The sequence below is a fragment of the Polypterus senegalus genome, chromosome 15, assembly GCF_016835505.1.
Source record: "Polypterus senegalus isolate Bchr_013 chromosome 15, ASM1683550v1, whole genome shotgun sequence".
NCBI classification, from domain to species: domain Eukaryota; kingdom Metazoa; phylum Chordata; class Cladistia; order Polypteriformes; family Polypteridae; genus Polypterus; species Polypterus senegalus.
This window is the reverse complement of record NC_053168.1, coordinates 93029088-93056341: the sequence shown is the minus strand read 5'-3', so window position 1 is coordinate 93056341 and position 27254 is coordinate 93029088. Positions and strand designations below refer to the sequence as shown.

Sequence of the window (27254 nt, the reverse complement as noted above, 5' to 3'; positions counted from 1 at the left end):
CGATAGTTCATAATATCCACGCAGACTTGCGTAAGAGCGGTGTCATCCGTTTTAACAAACAGCGTATTGCACTGATCTGAAATAGCTGTGTGTGTATATATGTAGATATGTATGTATATGTATATATATGTGTGTGTGTATGTATATGTATAGATATGTATATATATATGTTTGTGTGTGTGTGTAAATATATATATATATATATGACAACAACACTCATCACTCACAACAGTGACAAAACAATAACATTGTTACGTTATTTTCAAAATGTTTCCTTTTCTTTTTCATTGCTTCTTTAACACACTACTTCTCCTCTTGCTGCTGGTATTTTACTAGTATATATATATATATATATATATATATATATATATATATATATATATATATATATATATATATATATATATATATATATATATATATATACATATATATACATATACACATATATATACATATACACATATATATACATATACATACATATATACACATATATATACATATATATATATATATATACAGTGGAACCTCGGTTCACGACCATAATTCGTTCCAGAACTTTGGTCGTAAACCGAGTTTAAATGAACGAAGCAGTTTCCCCATATGATTGTATGTAAATACAATTAATCCGTTCCAGACAGTACAAGCTGTATGTAAATATGTAAATATATGTAAAGATTAAGCACAAATATAGTTAATTACACCATAGAATGCACAGTGTAATAGTAAACTAATGTAAAAACATTGAACAACACTGACACAAAACACCCAGGCTCCCTGCTCAGCTATAGGAGCTGGCTCGCTCGCGCTCTCTCTCTGTAGCACACACACCAACAAAGCCCTTCCCTCCCTCAGCTACAGGAGCAGGCTGGCTCACGCGCTCTCTCTCTCTCTGTAGCACGAGCGCGCGCACACACACACACACACACCCCCCTATCCCTTCCCTGTCAGCTGCATGCTCTCTCTCTCTCTCTGCGCTTGCTCGCTGGTGCTCTCTAATCTCTCTGTAGCAGGTGCTCCTGCAGCATTTTTTTTTAAAATGAGTTTTAAGCACAACAGAAAAAAAGGAACATCGACCAAATCCAAAGTGCATTTAAAAACCAACTCACAAGCAACCAAAAAAGTAAGATTGCAGGAGATCACGCTATTAAACTTAAAGCCTGATCGCTGTAAACACTTTTTATAAAATGAGTTTTAAGCACAGCAGAAAAAAAGGAACATTTGAAAAAAGAGAAAGGTAACATTGCACCTAATCGCGCTATGAAAAACTCCATCTGTAAACACTTTCATGAGTTTTAAGCACAAGGAAAAAAGCGAACATTTGCAACAAATCGCGTTATGAACTGAAAAATTAACTTTTGAAAAATCCGTAATACAAAAACCACCAAGAAAACTAACCTTGCATGAGTCGAGTTCTGGCATGAAGTGTTTTCCATCAGGTGTTTTCTCTCTTGTGATTTCTTGGGTTTCTGGTGCTTTTAGCTGTTTAGCTGGTGGGAGTGAAAGCCTCATGCAGCCATTCCAAAAACAAAGTTCTTGTGACCCAACCCTTCATGTTTGCTGGCAGTCTGGCTTTGTTTACATTGTGCTGCTTGAAAGCAGGACGGTTCTCAGATTGGTTAATGAGTAAACTGGTAAACAGTTTTTCCACCTCTTGTAATTTCTTTCTTTACTTCGATTTCAATTTTCTTCAAAACTTTCTTCTCACTACTCTTCACTTGCTTAGAAGCCAATGGAAGGAAAACAATGAACAGAGCTCTTACAGCAGCGGCTCGCTCGCTTTCTCTCTTTCTTTCTGAGGCTGCCTGTGGTGGGGGGGATGGTGCGCTAGCACGTACAGCCTGCAGATAGGCAGGCAAACACGTGCAGCAATCTCCTCCTCCCCCTCCCCAGCAGGCACGTGGAATTGGGGGGATGGTTGGCTTGCACTTACTGGCTGCAGATAGGCAGGCAAACAGTGCAGCAATCTCCTCCTCCCCCTCCCCAGCAGGCACGTGCTCGCTCGCTCTTGCTCTCTCTCAGCTCAGCTCAGGCAGGCAAGGGAAACTGGCTTGTTCGTATACCGAGTGTGTGGTTGTGAACTGAGGCAAAAGTTTGGCAAGCTTTTTAGTCGTGAACCGAGTTGTACGTGAACCGGGACGTTCGTGAACCGAGGTTCCACTGTACACACACACATTATATATATGTGAAGTCCATCTTTGTGCAAAAACAACGGCGGTGCTACACAATCGCCTGAAGAGGCTCCTTCAGAAGAACTGTAACACTCTTCTTTGTTGTGCAGTAAAATTAAACTCATCATTATCGGACAAGTCGTCGTGTCATTGCTGGCGAGTACCCATAACTAATTTTCTACATACTTAGTACACGTATGTACATTTATTGTATCTATACACACATTTTATACAATTTTTCTTGCATTGTAGGTATTTATTGCCGGTGGCCTGTCTATCTTAATGGCTGCAACATATGTGATATCGGAGGCGCTCTACAATATCTTTAAAATAACATTTTGGTTTTATGTACAGCATTTGCATGTTATAGATTTTTCACTTATTTTTATATTACCTAATCAATTACAATAGGTTTAAAACTGTATTACGTATTAAAACTCCTCAATGATATACGTATATTACGTGAGTAGTATATAAATAGTGTGTTTACATACATAATTTCAACGAATCTTACCTAATAACTAAAAGAATATAAAGGGTTTATGCTGTATAACTGTGCGGGGAATATTTATAAATAGTGAGGGAATGTTTATAAGGGCTTAAAATATATAAAAATAAGCATATAAACATATGGTTTCTACTTTGCGGATTTTCACCTATTGCGGGGGGTTCTGGAACGCAACCCCCACGATCGAGGAGGGATTACTGTATATGGAAGAGAATGTCTGTGATACGGTTTGCATATTTGCAGCTGGAGATCCATAAAGGAAGAAAATGAATCACGTATCAAAAGTAGTTTTTTAATCCTGAGCTTTCAACCCCTACCAGGGGTCTTCAGAGGATAATGCTTAGACTTACAAGAATCAAAGGCAATATATAGCAAAAAAATTATGCGGAGTAAACGTTACACCCAATACCCCTCCTCCTAACCACACTGACTTAGCCACCTCCCCAACACGTAGAATTTATTGCCCGAGCTGAGCTCCATCAAGGTGGGGGGATGGGACAGCAGGCTGCATGCTGCTTGTGCTGATCAACGCATTTACAAAACAAAAAGACGCTGATAGAGAGGTGCAAAGGGATTTAAGATGGGCCAGGATTACAAGTTTTTTTGTAGGCTTCAGGGTTTCTAGTGTTAATCATAATTATTATTATTTCAGGTAAATAAAATTTTACCTTTAAGGTTTCTGGCTTTCTGAAAGTATACATTTTATTAGACATTGAGTATTATAAAACACAATTTTGTAAATGCTTAAGAGATACAAAATGCTATTTAACCATCACCCAGATTAAATAGAAAAGATGCTGCACTATAAAGAAATAGAGACGTGTAATTAACAGAAGCTTGGAAACCAGTTGTAAACACATGAAATTTCATAAGAAGAGTTGAGGAAAGAGAGAAAAAAATGAGTTCCACTAAAATGATGAACACAATACGAAAGGTATACATATATTGCAGCCATTAATAAAGATGTTCTTTCCTACACTTAACTTTAAATGCTCCAGTATTTGCAATTTGAATACACAAAATTGACAAATTTATAGATTCATGCTTGAGTTATAATAGGAAAAAATATTGGTCACTTACCAATATCAAGAACTCTTTGCTTTGCTGTGTGCTGTCGTGAATGCCAATATTTCCAGTACTTTAGCTGTTCATCACGGTTTTTGTCCTCACTAAACACAACCATGATGACACTCTGAAGAGACGGTTAGAGTTTTTCCATTAATGTGATAAATAATGTATTAACTTAAAACATCTGTCCAGTGGAATATTAAAATTAGAATTAATAATAATAATTTTGGAGATCCATCATCTAAAATTTAACTTACTCGCACTTTGCTGATTGGATGCCGAAGACCCTTATTAGCTCCGGTTTCACTTAGGGTTATAGCATAGAACTGGCCTTTATTTAAATAAGTCATAGGGCCTTCTCCTTGTTTCTGTCGGAGAGACTTTGTGGCTTCAAGCATATACTGAAAGGAGTCTCTAAAAAGAAACGGATATGAGATCTTTTTGAATATTTCTACAGTGACATTACAGTGCCTTAAATGTAACCATAACCTAAAACAGTCAATTTAAACAAAACACTATTAAAATGCTTCTTAAAATGGGAACTTTTTTCTAGGGCAGCATGTTTCTTATTAGAATTTTTTAAAGGATTTCTTTATAAAAATGTATAATCAATCCAATTGCAAAAGGGCAATTGTTATCTCTTTAGCTAAGTGGGGAAGCTGTCATAGAGCATGCAGGTGAAACTTGGTTGCAAAAAAAAAAAAAAACTTACACTCCTGGTGGTTCAAAAACAAATTCTTCAGCTCCCAGTGAAGATGTGCGGTATTTCTGTTTATAGAAATATACAACAAAATTAGATCAATACAGGCAGGTAGAATAATTAAAAGCCACTAAACTAGTACATTCTTTCAGTAAAAAGAGTTAGAATGGTGTCTGGAGCAAATATACGTAAAAGAAAATATTTTACAGGAATACTCTTCCCCCAACAATTTTTTTCTTTTTTAAATACACACACACACACACACACACACATTAGAACACTCTAGACAAGAAAAGGCCATTCAGCCCAACAAAGTTCGCCAGTCCTATCCACTTGTTTCCTCCAAGAAAACATCAAGTCGAGTTTTGAAAGTCCCTAATGTCTTACTGTCTACCACACTACTTTGTAGCTTATTCCAAGTGTCTATCGTTCTATGTGTAAAGAAAAAACTTCCTAATGTTTGTGCGAAATTTACCCTTAACAAGTTTCCAACTGTGTCCCCGTGTTCTTCATGAACTCATTTTAAAATACAAGTCTCGATCCACTTCCTTCAGAATTTTAAACACTTCGATCATGCCACCTCTTAACCTTCTTTTGCTTAAACTGTAAAGGCTCAGCTCTTTTAATCTTTCCTCATAAATCAACCCCTGTAGCCCTGGAATCAGCCTAGTCACTCTTCTCTGGACCTTTTCTAGCGCTGCTATGTCCTTTTTGTAGCCTGGAGACCAAAACTGCACACAGTACTCAAGATGAGGCCTCATCAGTGCATTATAAAGGTTGAGCATAACCTCCTTGGACTTGTACTCCACAGATCATGCTATATAACCTAACATTCTGTTAGCCTTTTTAATGGCTTCTGAACACTGTTGGGAAGTTGATAGCTTAAAGTCCACTATAACTCCTAAATCCTTCTCATAAGGTGTACTCTCGATTTTCCGACCGCCCATTGTGTATTCATTTTTTTTTTTATTTATTTTTTTTATTTTTATTAATTATTACAATCCATACAAAGCAATAAAGTTTTTACAAAAAGAAAAATTGAATTAAGAACAGATCGATTCCCACCCCTGAGAGAGAGAGCAAGCCAAAAATCGCTAAATTTAAGGCTTTATGAACTTATTTAAAAATATTATTGATTAGATCCTGCCATGTTTTGAAAAAAGTCTGTACAGATCCTCTGAGTATTTGATTTTTTCCAAACTCCAAATAATATAAACACATCAGTTTCGCACCGACTTAAAAAAGGAGAGTTTGGGTTCTTCCAGTTTATCAGAATAAGTCTGCGTGCCAAAAGTGTAGTGAATGCAATCACAATTTGTTTGTCTTTCTCCACTTTAAGCCCCTCTGGAAGAACCCCAAACACAGCTGTTAATGGGTTAGGAGGGATTGCGAGTCCAAGGCTATCTGAAAGTTAATCAAAAATTTTTGTCCAGAATAATGTTAATTTGGTGCAGGCCCAGAACATGTGACCGAGTGAGGCTGGGGCTTGGTTGCAACGCTCGCAGGTTGGATCATGTCCTGGAAACATTTTGGAGAGTTTTAGTCGAGACAGATGTGCTTGATATATAGTTTTAAGTTGTATAATTGTATGCTTTGCGCATATGGAGCTCGAGTGAATTCTCTGCACTGCTACTTTCCACTTCTTTTCTGATATATTAATTGAGGGATCTTTTTCCCAGTGTCCTCTTGGATCTTTGAAAGGGAGGGATTGTAAAATGATTTTATATATTGTAGAGATGGTGTCTGAGTCCTTGAGATTGAGCAATATTTTTTCCACCATGGATGAGGGTGCAAGATCAGGAAAATCTGGAAGGTTCTGTTTAACAAAGTTTCTGATTTGAAGATAGTGAAAGAAATGTGTAGCTGGAATGTTAAATTTGGAATGCAATTGTTCATAGGATTCAAAGACGTTGTCTATATAAAGATCTCTAAGCAAGTTAATTCCACATTTTTTCCAGATATTAAAAACTGCATATGCTTGTGAAGGTTAAAAGAGGTGGTTCTCTTGTAGAGGTGCCACAGATAGAAGCTTCTCTGTCTTAAAATGCTTTCTACATTGGTTCCAGATTCTAAGTGAGTGGAGCACAATTGGGTTTTTAGTATATTGCCGATAGCGTGTGTTTATTGGAGCATAGAGCAAGGAATACAAAGAAGTACTGCAGGATTTTACTTCTATTGCGGTCAAAGCCTGTGTATGTTCTTCTATTTGTGAACAGGTTCTTATTGCCTGTATATTTGCTGCCCAGCAATAAAACTGGAAGTTAGGTAAAGCCATGCCGCCTTCTGCCTTTTGTCTTTGTAGGGTCGCTCTTTTGATGCGTGGATGTTTTGAATTCCAAATAAATTAGGTTATTGTTGAATCTAATTGCCTAAAGAATGATTTATTAATGTATATTGGGATGTATTGAAATAAAAGGAGTTTAGGAAGAATATTCATCTTAACAGTGTTAATTCTTCCAGCTAGTGTGAGATGAAGGGTTGACTATCTATGCAAGTCTTGTTTAATTTTTTCCATGCAGACGGCAAAATTTTGTTAAAATATAGAGCTTTATGTTTACTTGTAATGTTTACCCCTAGGTATTTAAACTGTTTGCAATGATAAAAGGTAGGGTATCTAATCTAATATTATATGCTTGAGAGTTTACTGGAAAGAGTACACTCTTATTCAGATTAATTCTGAGACCAGAGATCTTTTGAAATTCTGTGAGTGCTGCTAAGACTGCAGGTACAGAATTTTCTGGGTCTGATATATACAGTACCATGTCATCTGCATATAATGAGATTTTTTGTTCCAGTCCTTCTCTGTTAATCCCCTTTATCTGATCATTATTTCGACAATGTACTCCCAGTGGTTCAATGGCAATCACAAACAGCAGCGGTGACAAGGGGCATCCTTGTCTAGTGCCACGTTCTAGTTTAAAGTAGTCTAAGCAAATGTTATTGATGCAAACTGAAGCTTCTGGGTTAGTATACAGTAATTTAATCCATGCACAAATGTTTGGGCAAAACCCAAACTTCTCCAATGTAGTAAAAAAGTATTTCCATTCAATCATGTTGAATGCTTTTTCTGCATCCAATGATGCCCATTGTGTATTCAAACATAATATTTTTACTTCCTATGTGTAATACTTTACATTTACTGACATTAAATTTCATCTGCCACAAATCTGCCCAAGCCTGTATGCTATCCAAGTCCTTCTGTAATGATAGAAACGGATTCCAAATTTATCTGCTAATCCACCTATCTTGGTATCATCTGCAAACTTAACCAGCTTGTTACTTATATTCCTATCTAAATCATTTATATATATTAAAAATAGCAGCAGCCCTAGCACTGACCCTTGTGGAACACCACTCTTAACATCGGCCAGTTCTGATGAGGTTCCTCGCACCATCACTCTCTGCTTCCTGTGTCTGACCCAATTCTGCACCCATCTAAAAACATCACCCTGAACTCCCACTTCTTTTAACTTGATGCCCAACCTCTCATGTGGCACCTTATCAAATGCTTTCTGAAAGTCCAGATAAATAATATCACATGCTCCACTTTGATCGTATGCTTTTGTTGCAACCTCATAGAATTCCAACATGTTGGTAAAACACGACCTCCCTCTTCTGAACCCATGCTGACTGTTCAGAATAACTCTTGTCCTTGCCATGTGTTGCTCAATTTTATCCTTAATAATTCCTTCTATTAATTGTCCTGTGATGCATGTTAAGCTTACTGGCCTGTAGTTCCTTGGATTTGCCCTGTCACCCTTTTTATATAATGGGATGATATTTGCCATTTTCCAATCCTTTGGAATCTCTCCAGTGCTCAGTGACTTCCAAAAAACACACACATTGATAAACACATGCACATATGAGGAGGCACAGTGATAGCAGACCATTTCCAATGTATGTGTGGGTCCCTTTATTTTCAGCCACAGTCCAAAGGCATGCAGGTTAGAAGGACTGGCGTTGCTAAATTGGCCATAGTGTGGTTCAGTGTGTGTTTGCTCTGCAAAGGAATGGCATTCTATTTAGGGCTCCACCAGCACTGTAACACTGCTCTAGATAAGCAAGTTATGACCACCAGCCTGTGTTGGTTTGTACCAAATGGAATGGCCTTGGTTGACCTCACACATCCATGCATCATGCATTTATTTCTAGTAGGACTGACTAGTGTAATTCAGTGTTCATTGGATGTTCAAACTGTTCTTTATATAGCTTCCAGTTAGTCCAAAATGCTGCTGCAAGAATTATTACGAAGAACAAGAAAATACAAACACATTATTCCAGTTCTTAAATCCTTACGCTGGCTCCCAGTTAAGTTTAGAGCAGATTTCAAAATTCTGCTTTTAACATATAAAGCCTTAAATGGCCTAGGTCCCGCTTACTTGTCTGAACTTATGACTTACAAACCAGAATGTACATTAAGATCTCAAGATGGCAGTCTGCTTATGATTTCAAGGATTAAGAAAACAGGGGGAGGTCGAGCTTTTAGTTACAGGGCCCCTAAACTGTGGAATGGTCTGCCTGGTACTATAAGTGATGTCTCTTCGAGCTCAGCTTTTAAATCCTGACTGAAGACTCACTATTTCAGTTTATCATATCCTGACTAAAGCTGACGATTAACTGTACATATTGCATCTCTGTGGTTAGTTATTAGTACTAAAAAGTAAGTAATATGACAGTTATAATTTGTTACTTACCTTTACCTATTCTGTTTCTCATCTCGGTACTCAAATGTGGCACTTGGTGCCACTGCCCTACTGCCAAATTGTTTTGCCTGCCTAAGTTAAAGTCAACTTATCGCAGGAATTGTCGGGTAGAGGAGTCCTTCCATTGGATTGGTTGGCTCAGCCCTGACTCAGCTGTGAAATGGCCAATAGGGGGAGGCAGTTTGATAGCCAAGGACGCTGATAAAACTTAAATCATATTATGTAATATCATCTATTGTTGAATTCTGCTCTGTACTTGTAATGTTTCTATTGCACTATTGTACAGATGATTACTTGTGTTCTGTTCTGTGTATTGTACTGACCCCTTTTTTTGGACACCCACTGCATGCCCAACCCACCTGGAAAGGGGTCTCTCTTTGAACTGCCTTCCCCAAGGTTTTTTCCATGTTTTCCCTATAAGATTTTTTTTTTTTTTTTGGAGTTTTTCATTGTTTTCTTAGAGACTGGTGGGCTGTCAAAAGGCAGGGTCTTTTAAAGCCCATTACATTACTCTATGCGTGATTTTGGGCTACAAAACAAAACATTTTATTGTGTTGTATATGAATTATAGATTTGAGCTTTAGACTTTTAATAAATTTTCAAACCTTTCTAAAAAAACATTTTTCACATTGTCATTGTTAGTTATTAAATGTAGATTGAGGGGCAAAAATTTCAGATAAATTTAAAATTCATCAAAATCACTATAAAAAGTGCGCTAAAAGATGATCTATGACCCCCAGACAACTATCACACCAGCGTCTTATACATAATAATCTTAAAATGTCATCACGCAAGAACAACCCTGTAACACTGCATTAGGTTTTGCACCTGGGACCTCAACCCTTTTTTAAATTTATTCCTGTTTGTTTATCAAATGACAAAAAAAAGTTATTAAAAGGATATAAAGTGTTTTAAAGAATTTTCAAAATACTTAATGCATTTTTACAATAAATATGAAAATTAATCTTACAAATAGTACTGGAGCATTCAGTAACAAAACATTTTTAATTTTAGTATATGAAAGCACCAACCTCATGGTCCTCTTTAAAAGATTCATCATAAGTACTGTCAGGAGTACTACGCTGGTCATCTTTTAGGTAGCTGGAATGACTAACTGTTGAGACCTCATACTGTGTTTGCTCAAATATGACCCGTGGCTGTTCTTCACCATCTCCTCGATTGTAGTGGACCCCAGGGCTCATAAAAACAGGAGCATAAACTTCAGCTTTCACTACAGTGACAGCAGATACTCCACCTGTAGTCCCATCTTGCATATGTGGGCTGTAATGTTCCCTCTTAGAAGGCTCCAGGTGATCAGAGTTCAATGACAAGTTTACTGGTAGAGATTTCAGAACTTGCACTCTATTATCAATACAGTCCAAGTCATTTTGTCCAGTAGTTACTTCTAAACTGCTCCTTAAGAAACAATAAGATTAAATAAAGCAAATCCACTTATTTGTACACAAGTATATATACAGCAAATATTTAAAAATAACCAGAACTGTTTCACACTTGATAAATGGGTTAGAAAACAGAAGTCTGGATTAATTTTTTAAAATGTGAAGACCACATTGACACACCCATGAAAATCTGTATAAAAATGTGCTACAGATTTAAGAATACAAGAATGAAAGATAATTTTAGCTACTTACAAATTAAATTGCCTTTTATTTAGCCAGACTTTACAAAATCAAAAGTCACATAAGAATGCAGTATGCAACACTTCTCACAGAATACAGGGAAAAGAAAAGAAAAAAAAAAATCAAATACCTTTTTTCTTGACCATCTTGAGCATCAATGACTTTGTTTAATTGCAGCAATCTTTTTTCTTTAGGGACCTGGAGATTGGGTTTAAAAAATTATATATCATGATTAGAAAAAATCCAATGCATGTATTTATAGAGACATAATACATTGTAGTAACTTTATGGTAGATGATATGACAAAAGCTCTTTTCACATTAAAATGTCTCTTTATAAACACATTTATAACCATAAACAGTGCAAAAAAGAATATTCATCTTCATCTGAAGTTAAGATATACTCAGAAAGAATATTAGCGGCAATGATAAAATAAGTGTAGTAGTAGTGTTGTGTGTAGATAGATGTGTATTGATTATAATCAAAGTGTATACAAGGTCGGTTTGCAAGGTCAAAATTATATTTTTTAAAACAAATATATTTCTACAACATTTTATAAAACAAAATGTATTTGAGCATATCTGTTTATTTAATAGTTACAATTATCATTTTTAAATGTTCACCTCCACTTACAGTGGCACAAAAAGTACTTGCTTTAAACATTTGTGATAATAAAGGAATTTTGGAAGGTAGCATACAAGTTTTCATAACCATGTATTCTGATAAATGTTATGAGGGGCAGGAAAAAAAGAAAAATCTTTGACATGAGAGGTTTAAAACACTGTGTGAAACATACAATGAATATAAAAGATCATTTTTTGAGAGATTGAAAGATGATACTCAGTTTAGACTTGAATAGTGCTTGCTCTTCACTAAGCACAGGCTTAACACTAGAATTACCAGAGCCTACGAAAAAACTCGTAATTCCGTCCCACCTTAAATCGCTTCTTAAATCTCTTCACACCTCTCCGCCAGCGCCCTTTGTCTTCTAAATGCTGATAAAGAGAAGATTGGAGCAGCCAGCTATTCCATCCCCCCACCAATTTAGAACGTGCACGAACTTCTCTCAGCTCATGCCTTGATTGAGTATCTGGGAGTGAAGTGGAGTTTTAGAGTGGAAATAATAGATCGTTGTTTGGAACACACGCATTTCATGTCTGTTCCGTTTCTACAGTAATCTGTGTCAACACATTGTTAAAACAGAAAAGTTTTTTATATTCTAGTAGTAGATGACAGAATGTAGGCATAAACTATATAGTGTATGAAGCCTGAAGTCCAAATAGCAAATAAACATTTTCACAAGAATAACACAATTGCGCTTTTATTCAAAAATATAACTGCAGAAACAAAAAGCCGCCTTAACAAGCGACTTTGACAGCACTTTATTCTAACTGCCTCTGTGGTTCAATAGACTCAGCCCTCGCTTGGGAATCAAGAGGTCACGAGTTCGATCCTGCGCAATTTATGATCCTTGTAAAGGTTAGCTTTTTTTTTTTATAATTCACTTTTCATTCTCTCAGTCTCGTTCAGAATCAATCCATACAACCCCATCTGACACGGCTGTTTTCACTAAAGACGCGCTATAGCTCTGCAGTGTACCACGATGCATACTAACGCCAAATCCCCCCCCATCCCGGGTTCTGACACACAAACGCTGGCGAAGCTGCCTTCTTCGTATCTCACCGTCACTTGCTTTTCTTTTTATTCAGTTTTATTGAGTGTTCCTGCCAGTCCCGCATGTTGCTGTATGCTGTTTCTTTTGTACTCCAGGACATGCAGAGGAAAGAATGGTAAAGACCAGTAACTTCTGCGCTATATGCAATCATCAGACACTCCCCATCTGCCCGTGTCGTTCAAACACAGGCACTTTTATTCAAGTGCACTTTTTCCATCGCCTTTTCCTGTAAGAAGCAATGTACACACTTCTCTCTATGCTGTGGTTTCTATTACACACCTGAAAGAAAGAGACAATACATGTGAAAATATCCAGCATACAGCAACATGCGGGGACTGGCAGGAACACTCAATAAAACTGAATAAAAAGAAAATCAAGTGGCGGTGAGATACGAAGAAGGCAGCTTCGCCAGCGTCTGTCTGTCAGAACCCTTTTTTGGTGCGTTAGTATGCATCGTGGTACAACGCAGAGCTATAGCGCGTCTGTATTCTGTTTCTTTTGTACTCCAGGGCATGTAGAGGAACGAATGGTAAAGAGCAGTAAGTTCGGCGCTATATGCAATCATCAGACACTCTCCATCTGCCTGTTGTTTTGTTATACTTTTCAATACTTTTTATACTGCTCAAACGGGCATGCTCAAAAAATACACGTGTAACGCCACGAAAAGTGCACGCAGACACTTCATTTTGCAAACAAAACAAGTGCACTTTTATTCAAGACTACCTGTATAACCGAAGAAAAAAGAAAGCAAGTTACAGTAGGCGATTGATACGACAGCTTGCATGGTGCAATGCTAAGAAGTGCTGATTTTCATTCCGTGCTATATAAAATAAATCACATTCAAATATTAACAGTTCCCACACACCCAATGTAGGAAAAAAAACAGGAGACAGAGCTGGAAGTGGCAGAGAAAGATGTTAAGATTTGCACTGGGTGTGACAAGAATGGACAGGATTAGAAATGAGTACATTAGAGGGTTAGCAGGTTGGACGGCTTGGAGAAAGTCAGAGAGGCAAGACTGCATTGGATTGAACATGTGCAGAGGAGAGATGCTGGGTATATTGGGAACAGGATGCTAAGGATAGAGATGCCAGGTAAGAGGAAAAGAGGAAGGTCAAAGAGAAGGTTCATGAATGTGGTGAGAGAGGACATGCAGGTGATGGGTCTCACAGAACAAAATGTAGAGGACAGGAATGTATGGAAAATGATGATCTGGTGTGGCGACCCCTAATTGGAGCAGCCAAAAGAAGAAGATGATGATTAATTTACTTTGGGATTAATACACAATTTTTATGGTGTTTACCCTGACATTATAACTCCCCAAAAAAAATTAGGAATCTAGATGAAGAGTATATTTTAAATTTCAATTTTGAAAAAGCAGTCATAGCTGTTTTTGAGTAAGGCATAATTTTTGTGTTGGTTCTCCATCACACCATGTCCACCCCAGCTCCACCATCATTTCCATTCAGTCATAGACATGGAATGCAGCCTTCAGTGTAAACAGGACCAAAGCTAAACAAATACCAAATTCATTAATATTACCTGAACTGTCTTAGCATTATAATGTAGTTTTGGTTTTGCCTCATTCATTCGAATGTAACTCGAATTTATTTAAAAAATCTTATTTGAAGGCAAAACCTGACACTCTATTGTAAAACAACGGTTGTTTAATTTTACCCAAATGAATTTCAGCATCAGGCTACTCCCAACATGATATGCAAAGTTGCAGTATTTTGCAGATTTGTTTTTGCAATTCACATCTAAGATCAGCCTTTTCATAACTTTGAATCATTAGCTTGTTTTTTTTCCCCCCTTTAGCAAAACTTATATCTACACCAAATAACATTTATCCATGAGTGTGTAAGGAAGTTGTTGAGTGCATATAGAATCCATTGACACAATTTTAGGAAGTAACTGCGCACTGTGGAATTTCCGAATGACTAGAAAAGAACAAATATTATACCATTACATAAAAAGGGTGATTGGGCAGATCCAAGTAACTAAAGGCCAGTAAGCTTAATGTGCATCACAGGTGTTACTAAGATAAGACACAAGGCAAGAACAGCGTTATCGTTAACAGTCAAGCATACGGTTCAGAAGAGGGAGGTCATGTTTTACTAACATGCTGGAATTCTATGAGGAAGCCACAAAGGTGCATATGATAGTTATAAGACTTTCAGAAAGCATTTGTTGTGTCCAACATAAGTGGTTGGGCATCAAAATAAAGATGTTGAAGTTCATGATGTAGTGTGCAGATGGGTGTAGAATTGGCTAAAACACAGGAAGCACAGGGCAATGTGCAAGGCAATGCAAGAGACACCTTATCAGAACTGAAGTGGTGTCTCTCAAGGGTTAGTCCACTGCTATTTTTAATATATATACAAATTATTTAGAGATGAATATAAAGAACTGGTTAAATTTGCAGATAACAAGCCAGGTGGATTGGTAGATAATCCAAAATCCGTTAAACTATTACAGAGGGACTTACATTATTAAATTTAAATTACAGTAATCCCTCCTCGATCGCGGGGGTTGCGTTCCAGACCCCCCCGCGATAGGTGAAAATCCGTAGAAACCATATGTTTGTGTGGTTATTTTTATATATTTTAAGCCCTTATAAACTCTCCCACCCTGTTAACATTATTAGAGCCCTCTAGACATGAAATAACACCCTTTAGTCAAACGTTTAAACTGTGCTTCATTACAAGACAGAGATGGCAGTTCTTTCTCACAATTAAAAGAAAGCAAACATATCTTATCTTCAAAGGAGCGCCGTCATAAAGGAGCGCGTCAGGAGCAGAGAATGTCCGAGAGCGCTCAAAGAAAAACAAACAATCAAAAATCAATACATGCTTTTAAGTATACAGAAGCACCGCGATAAAGCGGCATTTTGTAGAGGAGCGTCCGTGTCCTCTGTGCAAACAGCCCCTCTGCTCACACCCCCTCTGTCAGGCAGAGAGGTGAGAAAGAGAGAAGCAAACAAGCACAGCGCGGGAAGCATATCTTATAGCATTGAGGAGTTTTAGTTAATATGCAATACATGCTCTGATTGGGTAGCTTCTAAGCCATCCGCCAATAGCGTCCCTTGTATGAAATCAACTGGGCAATCAAACTGAGGAAGCATGTAACCTAAATTAAAAGACCCATTGTCCGCAGAAAGCGGCGAACCAGCGAAAAATCTGTGATATATGTTTAAATGTGCTTACATTTAAAATCCGCGATAGAGTGAAACCGCGAAAGTCAAAGCGCGATATAGCGAGGGATTACTGTATATATAAATTATTACACAGGGACAGAACATAAAGGTTTGGGCAGATTGGTGGCAGATGAAACTTAATGCAAGTAATGCAAGTGTTAAGATTTGAAAACACAATGGGATGTCTAAAAACTGAAAGCAAACCTTATGAGAAGGATTTAGGAGTATTAGTCGACTCGTCACTATTAACTTCATTAATAGCATTCACAGCATTCAGAAGCCACAAAGAAGGTTAAAAGAATGTGATAACACAAGATGTTTAATGGACAAGTCAAAGAAGGTTATGCTGAAGCTTTATAATACATTTATTTGGAGTACTATGTATAGTTTTGCTCTCCAGGCTACAAAAAGTGACACAGAAACACTAGAAAAAGTCCAGAGAAGAGTGATTGGGCTGATTCCAAGACAGAAGGAAAGCAGTTATGAGTAAACATTAATAAAAAGCTGAGCCTTTTAAGTTTAAAGAAACTGAGATTAAGAGGAGACATGACTGAAGCATTTAAAAATTATGACGGGAATTACTACAGTGGATCAAGACTGTTACTTTAAAATGAGTTCAACAAGAACACAGATGGAAACTTCAAGATACATTTCACAAACATTGGAAAACATTCTTCACACATAGAACCCACAGACACATGGAATAGGTTAAATAGTAGTGTGCTAAACAGTAGGACTTTAGGGACCTTCAAAACTAGACTTGACGTTTTTTGGAGGAATTAAGTTGTTAGGGCTGGCGAGCTTTGCTGGGTATGAATGGCCTGTTCTCATCCAAATTTTTCTAATGATTTATGGGATAGAATATCCTGTCTCTTTTTACAAGCTCAAATTGTTTGTCTAACAATTTGTAATGTATGACCACTGTAAATGAAGCTATTCTCAGACGGTTAAAGAGAAGACAGTAAGGAAATATAATTTTTTAAACCCACCATATGACCAATTTTAAATTGGGCCTGCTCTATTCTTACATGAGTCAATGCAATGGTTATATAAACATCCTAAATGGTTCAATTTGGTCATTTTGAAAATCTCAGCTTCAAGAAATTTCATGACAGTCACTTCAAATTCCCTATTATGATGTTAAATCAAAGGGAGATGAAGCCATTTTAGAAGCTACCTCATGACTCTGGAACAGAGATGTTATATTTTATTAGGTTGTAGAGCACTTTAACATTGAATGAACATTTTGGAATTGGAACCTATCTGACTAAATCTGACTCCCGAAGACATCCTATAGTGGTACATTCAAGAAAACATCTCAATTGTAGTCCAAAAAGTAAACACAGAAGATTTAAGGCTCAAAAAAGATTATTCAGAAACTTGTACATAAAGAATTGTATTACACCCATGTGTTCAACGTAACATATAAAAATTACAGTTAAAAGTCAATGTACAATGTACAAATCTATTTGCAAATAAGAGCAATACAAATGAAACACTGACAACTAAAAGAAATTAATATTACCTTATAATAATCATAGAGTAGCCCTAGAGCAGCAGCACTATCCTCGTCTCCATTAATGCTCATCATAGCTTTGGTGGCTGCAGTTAGAGGATTCTCCAGATACGATTTCCATGCTTCATCCTCACTTGTGTAAGCTCTTCTGGAATGGAATGATCCTTCATTTGGTACCACAACCACTAATCTCTTGCTGCTGCAAAGAATAATATTTTATACTATCTTTACTCTAGCAACACACATATAGGAAAATGTATCAGGTAAACCAGAAGTTAGGAATAAATATAGTTTAAATAAATGAATAGTGATGAAAATAAGTGGTCACTGGATCTATTAAAAACAACATGGGTAAAACTATCCAAAAATCAAATTCACACATTATGATTGTAATATAAATTTTTAGAATTAACACAAAAAGTTAAGGAAATCACCAAGTTAAACCAATAGTAAATTTTTATTTTTATATGTAAATACTGATTAAAAAGAGAAGTGGTGGTTCAGGCTGAATGACACATTTTTAAATGAAATATTTTTTGATGTCATTTGTCGAATATAAAACAAGTGATTAAAGAAACAACATTTTGAAAATGTTGAAAATCCAGAAACATTTCACACACAGATAATGGTAACAATTAATGGATAAGGTACATCAATTATCCATTATTTCTCCAAAAACACATGAAAGCTCCTCCAGGAATTTAATAGTAAATTACCTGGCCAAAAGCATGTGTGAACAAGATAAAATCAAGTATCCCTAGAAACAATATTTATTTCTATAGCACATTTTCATGCATAGGATGTAGTTCAAAGTGCTTTACAAGATGTCAAAAAAACAGTTTCAAGAAAAGGCAAAAACAAAAATGTAATAATAATGAATAAATAAAAAATAAACATGAACAAATAAAATATACAATTTGTAGAAAGGCAGACTCCTTATACTATATGTAGTATCGTCTTTTTAAGGCTCTAAAAATCTCCAAATAAGGCCAAAAGACCCCACTTGGCATTCTTCATAACATAAATGTACTTAAGTCATTCTGTATTGTTTTTTTTAGGCTTTGTCATATATGATTAGATGCAGGCGGCCTTGTAATAATAATAAAAATAATACATTTTATTCATACAAGGCACCTTTGTAAGTACTCAAGGACACCAAACAAATAAAAACACATTATAAACAACTTAAAACATCAGAAAATACAGAAAATATAAAAATGAAAACCCAAACAAAGCCATTGTAATCATAGAGAAAAAAACATTTTAAAACAGAAGGGCTTTAAGTTTACATTTGAAGGTTGAAAATGATTCGATACTTCTAAGCTCAGTAGGTAGTGAGTTCCAGAGCTTGGGAGCAGAACGGCTGAATGCTCTGCTCCCCTTGGTGGTTAGGCGGGTGAGAGGGATGGTCAGATGGATTGAGGAAGAGAATCCAACTTTACAGAAGGGATTGGAAACATGAAGAAGGTTGGGCAGATATGGAGGGGCGAGGTTATGAATGGCCTTAAATGTTAACAGCAGAATTTTAAAATCAATTCGAAATTTAATTGGGAGCCAATGAAGCTGCTGCAAGACCAGAGTAATATGGTGAAAAGATTGGGTTCGAGTAATGATGCGAGCAGCAGAATTCTGGACTAGTTGAAGCTTATTGAGAGATAGATTAGAGAGACCAAAGAGGAGTGAATTGCAATAGTCCATACAAGAGTAACAAGACAGTGAACAAGAATGGCAGTGGTATGGGGAGTGAGGGAGGGGTGGATTCAATAATATTACGTAGGTGGAAGTAAGCACACCGGGTGATGCTATTAATGTGAGATTGGAAAGACAGAGTACTGTCAAGGATGACACCGAGACTATTGACCTGAGGTGAAGGGAAAACAATAAGCAAAGATGGTAGAAAAGAAGTGGGTTTACTAGCAAGGTAGCACTGGGTGTCGTCAGCATAACAGTGAAAATTAATGTTATATTTATGAAAGAACGAAATATATTGCCAAGGGGAAGAAGGTAAATAATAAAAAGAAGAGGCCCCATTACACCTGAAATAACAGCAGTGGGTTGAGATGTGAAAGTTTTAAGCTGAATGAACGGAGTGCAGCCTGAGAGGTAGGATATGAACAAATCTAGTGGAGTGTGGATAATTCAAATCAAAGATAGTCTATTGAGGAGAGCGATATGACAAATCGTATCAAAGGCTGCACTCAGATCAAGGAGGATGAGAATAGTAATTAAACCAGAGTCAGCAGCCATATGAAGGTTGTTGGTAATTTTAACAAGTGCCGTTTCTGTACTGTGAAGGGGGCGAAAACTAGACAGGAACTTTTCATATAGATTATTATGAGAGAAGTGGGAGTGAAGTTGGATGGCTACTATTTTTTCAAGAATTTTGGAGATAAAGGGCGAATTAGAAATAGGGCAAATTGAAGTTAGTAGGATCGGCACCAGTTTTTTTCAGTAATGGGGTTATTGCAGCAGTTTTAAAAGATGAACAGTACCAGTAGTGAGAGAAGAGTGAATTATAGCAGAAATGACAGGGACCAGGGAGGGGAGGCAGGCTTTAACCAAAACTGTTGGGAGGCGGTCCAGCTGACAAGAAGATGGCTTTGATTTGCAGATGAGATCTGAGATTTCTGAGGAAGTGGGGAGCTGGAAAGAGGAAAATGAGTGAATAGGAGAGTGTAGCTCAGAAGAAACAGAGAATCTGGACCGAGGTGCTGATGTATCCTCTGGATTTTCTCATTAAAAAAAGGACATAAGAGAATTACAAAAAGCAATCATGTCAAGGTGAGATGGTAAAGAGTCTGGAGGTTGTGTAATATTATTAATTAATGAAAACAATGACTTAGTTAATTTCTTGTAATAAACATAACACCGAATGTAATAGTTGGATCTGGTTTGAGCTGTACAGTCCATATAGTAAAGTACATGATTTTTATGCATCTCTGTTAACAGAGAGTCTACTTTTTTATATAACTGTTCAAGTTGCCTGCCCTTGGCTTTCAGAAGCTGAAGTTCAGACATAAACCAGGGGGCAGAAAAAGAAACAGATCTGATTTTTAACGGAGAGAGAGAGAATTAAGAATATCATTGAGTCCAGTGTTATATGTGACCAATTCAAGAGTGGATAAATTATAAAAGTCCATTTGGGACTCAATGCTAGAAGAAAAAAAAATCAAGTTAATATTCTTAATATTATGAAAATATACAAGACGGGCGGGGAGCTTAGTAATAGAAAAAGTAAGTTTAGCATTAAATGAAAGGAGAAAATGATCAGTTATAGTGATCACGTGCAATCAAAACGAGAATAGCGGAGCGGTTCGCATGGTCTGATGAAGAGCCTCGTTATTTCTCGTGATGAGCCAATGCAGTAGCGGATAGGCTGGGTCTCCTGCTACTAAAAGGGGTACCTGAACTCCCTCCACATCAACTGTAGCCTGGGGGTGTCTCTCAGGATGTCTAAATAATACAAAAACCGCAAAGGTAGTTTACTGTGCCATTCAAAATATTTAATAAACCGTGTGTTTCATTATCTAAACATTTTTTTTATTATCATTAAATGGCAGATGTTTTAGCATATATGAGAAATTCTCTCATTAATATTAACTTTAGTTTTTTTTTTATTAAACGTCGTTATTTTGTATTAATTCAAATTTCAGTTTTAATTAAAAATCTTAAGGGAAGCAGGTTACAGTACTAATTCAGTTGTTATCGCACAGAGAAGGGATGTTGAAAGGTAGGCTCACCTGTACAGATCCGATGCTGCAAACACAGCTGCATCATGGGCACTTCCAGGAGTGCCAACGCAAATGTCTCGTATCATGCACCTGTAATCAACAAGGGCCTGGAGAACAATAGATGGCCACCCTCTGCGATTAATGTAATCGCGGTAGCCTTTTGTCGGGGGAAGAATAGGCACATGCGTGCCATCCAGCGCACCGTAAATCTGTGGCACAAGATGCACCAAGGAATCGCGGTATGCAATTTCATTGGCCTCCGCTACAGTCGGAAGTCTGATATAACGCTGCATTAATTTTTCTTTAATAGCAGTGCACACAGCATATACACATCGATGGACGGTAGTTTTACCAACCCCGAAAGTTTCTCCAACTACTCTATACTCGGCGCAGGTTGCCAGCTTGTAAAGGGCGATGGCAATCCGCTTTTGGGTTGGAACCGGTGGTCGATGGCAACCTGTGATTGGCGCAACATCAGGACTGATGAATCCACACATCATCTCAAATGTTGGCCGTGTCATTCTAAAATGTTGCAGCCAGAGATTTTCTGTAAAGTGTCTCTCCACCACCTCCTCCCAGAAGGTCTTATTTCATCGTCTCTCCCATACCCATGGGTTTTAAATGCACTGGGGTACTTTCTTCGAGCTCTAGGGCTATCGGACAAGCAACTGCTTCATTCTGCTGTCGTCTTCGGATATTATGTACAATTCCAATTATTTGTGAAACTGAAATAATAGTAAGCTGGCAAATTTCAAAAAACTGTCTAAATAATCTCTCCATTTCTTTGTTTTTTTTGTTTAGTGGAGGGGGTGTAACGTGGAAAACAAAAGGTAGATAATTTGCGACATACACAAAATTATGTATGGAAATGGCTCACGGGCAGATTTTTTTTTGCGATACAACAAAACTTATGCGACAGTTCGTTTTGGGGGGGATGACGTCATCACGCACACCATTTTATCGATAAAAAGCCAGTTGGATGGAAACAGGCTGGAGACAGCAAATATCGCACATTTTTTTTACGTATATTCTGTTTGTCGATAACAAAACGTCGCAAAAAACTGGATGGAAACTTGGCTAATGAGATGCCCCTTGCTCTTGAGTGAGCGGATGTTCACTGTCGCATTTGGTAGCGGTGGTAGCCGACCGAGCTAGGCTGGCCAACACACTGTGGTCAGTATTCCTATCTATGTTACATGTAGGGTTCTGAGATTTAGACCAGAAGGAGTTAATTCCTTTTGATGTGTCCATTCAGAATCTCCAGCGTGACCCACGATGGATGCATCTCCGACAAGGGAGAAATAGGACGTCCAGATGAAAATGCAGCACAAACAGCAGAGGCACAGACTGGAGACGCAGTCGAAGAAGCTCAGCAGCTGAGTACTGGAGCAGGCCCATCGCAGGTTGGAAAGCGAGTGACAGGAGACACCAAACAAACAAACCAGGTAAATATCCTACCAGTGACCATTGTAGGCGAGGCCACAAGGAGCTCAGGTGGCCAGAGAACAAAATAAGGTAAGTTTTCGAAATGGGGTTAGGTTGAAGATAATGCATACACAGGCATTCAGAGTATCAGCAATAATGACAATATCTCCATCAAAATCACCAGTTATAGCTAAAATCAACAGTGTAGTTACTGGTGAGCAACAGCAACCAGTCCTGACAGTGTTCACTCAAAGATGTTCACTTGTGGACAGCTGGGGCATTCCTCTTTATCTCAATATCACAGTTGGATCCACAACAGGGCTGTGCCATATCATATCATCCATGATAATACCGGTATAAATTTTTATGTAGTAAAAAAGTATCACTTCGCAATATCAATGATATAGTGACATGATGCATTTACGTTCCCTAGCGCACAATGTCACAAGCCCAAACATGTCTGAGAGCAAGAGCAGTGTGTCAGCCTCCAATGACAATTTAGTACCTAAAATGGGAGCTACTCCAAAAGCATGCAAGCGGTTTGGCTACAAGAGGTCATTTCGCCAACAAAGCACAACACTTTGCAAAATATGCCAGAGAACTTGTAACGGCCGACCCCTTACCCGGCCGGCAGTTACACCTCCAAGACTTGTGGCCAGGATTAATTGCTGAGGTTAAATCTTAATCAAGCCGTACCTTTAACAAATTAAACCTTTCCCCCACAATCGACGGTGTGAAAAAGCACAAAAGAAAAAGCAGATATGTAAACTTAAACTGATAAATTGTATTAAATGAAACAGAAAAGCTAAACAAATTATAAATATCCCTCCACCAAAGCAACACCGTGACAAATCCCTATAAGAATATAACAGCCTCTCCCTTGCCCTTGTAACATATAACAAACAACACAAATATCAGAAAAGAATGAATGAAGCATGGAAATGAACGGTCGTGAACTTGAGTCCGAGTAACAATTGTCCTGAATGCAGATGACTGGTTAACCGATATATGGAGTGTTTGTAATTCCCGGAACAAAATGGAACAGCCTCACCGTGTATCCTCGGCGATGGTGGAAAATGATCCGACCCCGGGGTCTCTCGTGATGAGGGTGTTGGAGTAAGTCCGGCGTAATGAAAGACAAACTGGATGGAAATGCGTGATGTGGAATACAGCAGGTACAAGTGGTTCATGGTCGTAAAATGAATGTCTCCTTCTCTCTTTCCTCCTTTTTCCTTGTGTTTCTTCGTTCCCTCTTGATTGTTTTTTTAGTCCTGTGACGAATGTAATTGATTAATTGAAAACCGGTGTTTTCCAGGTTTGGGGCTGCGATCTCCTTCCATCATCCGTCCCCCTTTACGGGGTCGGCATTCACTGACACACACAAACAGTAAACGGGACGATGGAAACAAGACGCACATGGTACGAACACAAACACCACTATTACTACTATGTAGCTCTGCTACAAACTGTTACCACTAAAGGTGGAAACACAACAAACTTGTGTCATCTCTTAAAGCTAAAACACACCATCCAGGTTTGGTCTCGTCCTTTTCTTGAGTAACGGCTGTCACTTTTCTATAGTGCCCTGCAGGTGTCAGGTAAGAAAGATAAAAACAACCAGGTTGAATGAATTACGCATTTGAAAATAGGCTTTTGCTTCTTATGGAAATAAAAATTATCAGACAGGTTATATTTTGCTAGCCATCTTGGTTCGAGAGTCCTCAATTCCAAGGCACTTTTTTACTTTCATTATTTAAAACACTTGCACAGATCCCCACTTCCTCATTCCATTCCATCCCGCCAAACTCTCCTGCTCCTTCTGTTCCATCATGACAGACGCTTCTGAAAAGTGGAGTTAGCTGTCCCATTTTTTTTTATCTCATGAAATATTTGTTTATCACTGACAGATAGCTGCACAGTGACTTCTGGTATTCCTTATTGACAGAATTTCACTAAAGGACAATTTACGTCATGAAGGATAAGAGTCACATTTACTGAAAAGAGGACCCTCTTTATGGAGGGGAACACCGGAGTTTCACAGTTTCTTGTGCATACTGAACAGAGACCAGGGATCATAATGATCAGAATGTTTCTGCTTCATAAATAACCGATGTTCAATTCTTTTTACAGTTAAATTGCCCCGAAAACGCACCTGCACATACACAAACTCACACCCCAGACACATACTACTGATTTAGGACCAATACACAGAGCGGTTACTTCCAAGGTACAAGATTACAAGAGAATTCAGTCTCCAGAGAAAGTCTGCTTTAGATTAGATTAGATAGATACTTTATTAATCCCAAGGGGAAATTCACATACTCCAGCAGCAGCATACGGATAAAGAATAATATTAAAGAGTGAAAACAACGAAGGTATAACAGACAGACAATAATTTTGTATAACATTAACGTTTCCCCCCCCCTCCCCCCAGGTGGAATTTAAGAACCGCATAGTGTGGGGGAGGAACGATCTCCTCAGTCTGTCAGTGGAGCAGGACAGTGACAGCAGTCTGTCACTGAAGCTGCCCCTCTATCTGGAGATGATCCTGTTCAGTGGATGCAGTGGATTGTCCATTATTGGCATAAGCCTACTCAGTGCCCGTCGCTCTGCCACGGATGTCAAACTGTCCAGCTCCGTGTCTACAATAGAGCCTGCCTTCCTCACCAGTTTTTCCAGGCGTGAGGCGTCCCTCTTCTTTATGCTGCCTCCCCAGCACACCACCGTGTAGAAGAGGGCGCTCACCACAACCGTCTGATAGAACATCTGCAGCATTTTATTGCAGTAAGGAAGCATAGCCAGCTCTGTCCTTTCTTCCACAGAGCATCAGTATTGGCAGTCCAGTCCAATTTATCATCCAGCTGCACTCCCAGGTATTCATAGGTCTGCACCCTCTGCACAGAGTCACCTCTGATGACCACAGGGTCCATGAGGGGCTTGGGCCTCCTAAAATCCACCACCAGCTCCTTGGTTTTGCTGGTGTTCAGTTGTAGGTGGTTTGAATCGCACCATTTAACAAAGTCCTTGATTAGTTTCCTATACACTTCCTCCTGCCCACTCCTGATGCAGTCCATGATAGATCAGTCCAAAGATTTCACACACGCAAAAATGGCTTGGCTTAAGAGAAAACTTGATTAGGGGGGAGAAAAAAAAAAAGAGGCAAAGATTCAAGGCAACTGTTATTTAAATTTTGACAGCATTTTTATTTTAATTTTATACACAGTGAGTGTTTAAATTTTGACTGAAGGCTTGTTTGGATTGCAGCCATTTGTTTATATTTGTACTTAAAATTTGACGTCAGTTTTATTACGTGACAATATTATACAGGCTTCTGAAGAGTTACAAGAGTTACTTTAGCTATTGTTAAACTAAAGTGTTAAGTAGTTATGTTATACTTTTACTTAAGATTTCCAGAGAAAACACAACTTTGGATAATTTTGTGCTTACATTTTACTTCTGTGGTGTCACTGTATACAATGCTGTGTCATTACTGTTACAATATAATGCTGCTGCTGGCAACTTGTGGCAATAGATTCATACTGTCTGTCATCAATGACAGTAGCTCATTGGAAAAGGATGGATAATGCCCTTCATTTTGTTTGCACTTATAAATCATGCCTGCAAGCTGTAATCACCAATAAAGCATTGTTCAGAATTTTTTTTTTATATTGTCAAATATCATTAATGTGAATTTCTTTGAAACATTGGGATATAAATTTTCAGACTATATCGCCCACCCTTAATGCACAGTGGCTTGATCGGGTGGTAGTGGCACAAAAATGTCACCACATTAAAAACAGAAAAGGAAAACTAAGAAAAGTAGAGATTAATAATGAATACAAATACATGCATATAATTATCATTGATTTTTCATTAATAGTCTTTTTGGAGCAGAACTAAAATTTAGGTACGAAAAAGTCCAAAAAAAAAAAAAAAAGTGATTTTTAGAAGTATTTTTCTTTTTAAATGATCCAGTGTGTGTTACCCTAACATATCTATTGGTACAGTATTCCAGATTTTGGTGCAAAACTGCGAAAGGCAGCCTCACCAGTACTTTTACCACTGTTAGGGGACCTAAGGTTACAACTTGGAATAAAGGGATATAGGTGTTCTAAAACATAGGAATAAGCAAGATTTAACACTTCAAAATACTACTAATGGTATATAAAGTCAGTTCTAAAGGACAGGGGGAATTAATGACATGACCTTTGAACTGGCTAGATGTACTTAACTTGTTAAGATTAGTTGTTGTTGCTGCATTCTGAACTAACTGCAACAGGATGAGGTCTTACGTATATTACTGTAATCTAGCTGACCAAAAAACAAAAGCATGAATTAAATTCTGAGCATTTTGCATTGTTAGCAGACTTTTACAATGCTTCTTAAATAGAACAAATCAGTCCTAAAAATATGGTTAAAAAGTGTGATTTGGAGTTTAAGTCGGTCTAAGCGTATACCTTTTTTTTTTTAAAAAAACTTCCATATTTAGTGGTAAGAGATTTTCTTAGACCTGACCACCAAATTTGTTAAATGCAGATCATCATGTCGGGGGGGAAAAAAAACAAAAAAAAACACAACTGTCTCCTAGAAAACATCCCAGCTACATACAAAGCTGATGTTTTGCCTCTCGCAAAAGATTCTCATCCAGGTGTTCAAGGACAGAATTCAATTGAAGGCTTTATCTGATCTTACCAGCACTGGCAGGGATCTGGACATGAAGACTCTCTCAGCCAGTGCCATCTCTTTCATGACCTGAATAAAGGATGGAAGGTCTGAGAATTCAGACTGTCAATGTCGAGTACTGTTCATGCTGGTGTACAATTGCCCCAATAATCCTGCTCTTGTGCTTCTCAAGAACTGTCAGGGCTCTTCTTTTCACATCTTTAACAAAAAAAACAAAGGCATAAAAGTTTTGCAG

The 27254-nt window shown here is 37.8% G+C and overlaps 1 protein-coding gene across 6 annotated transcripts in view; it reads right to left on the bottom strand.

Moving 5' to 3' along the window:
* grhl2b (grainyhead-like transcription factor 2b) overlaps positions 1–27254 on the bottom strand; it is a 357473-nt gene that overhangs the window by 271707 nt on the left and 58512 nt on the right. For 4 of the 6 annotated variants that reach the window (XM_039737648.1, XM_039737650.1, XM_039737647.1 and 1 more), the window contains exons 3-8: positions 17190–17379; positions 10924–10991; positions 10185–10569; positions 4463–4518; positions 4008–4164; positions 3763–3874 (exon numbers count right to left, since the gene is read on the bottom strand). In XM_039737648.1, coding sequence (XP_039593582.1) covers positions 3763–3874; positions 4008–4164; positions 4463–4518; positions 10185–10569; positions 10924–10991; positions 17190–17379 — 968 coding nt within the window. Of the gene's footprint in view, positions 1–3762; positions 3875–4007; positions 4165–4462; positions 4519–10184; positions 10570–10923; positions 10992–17189; positions 17380–27028; positions 27218–27254 lie in introns of all 6 variants that reach the window. The other 2 variants (XM_039737652.1, XM_039737649.1) reach the window with 2 other exon arrangements.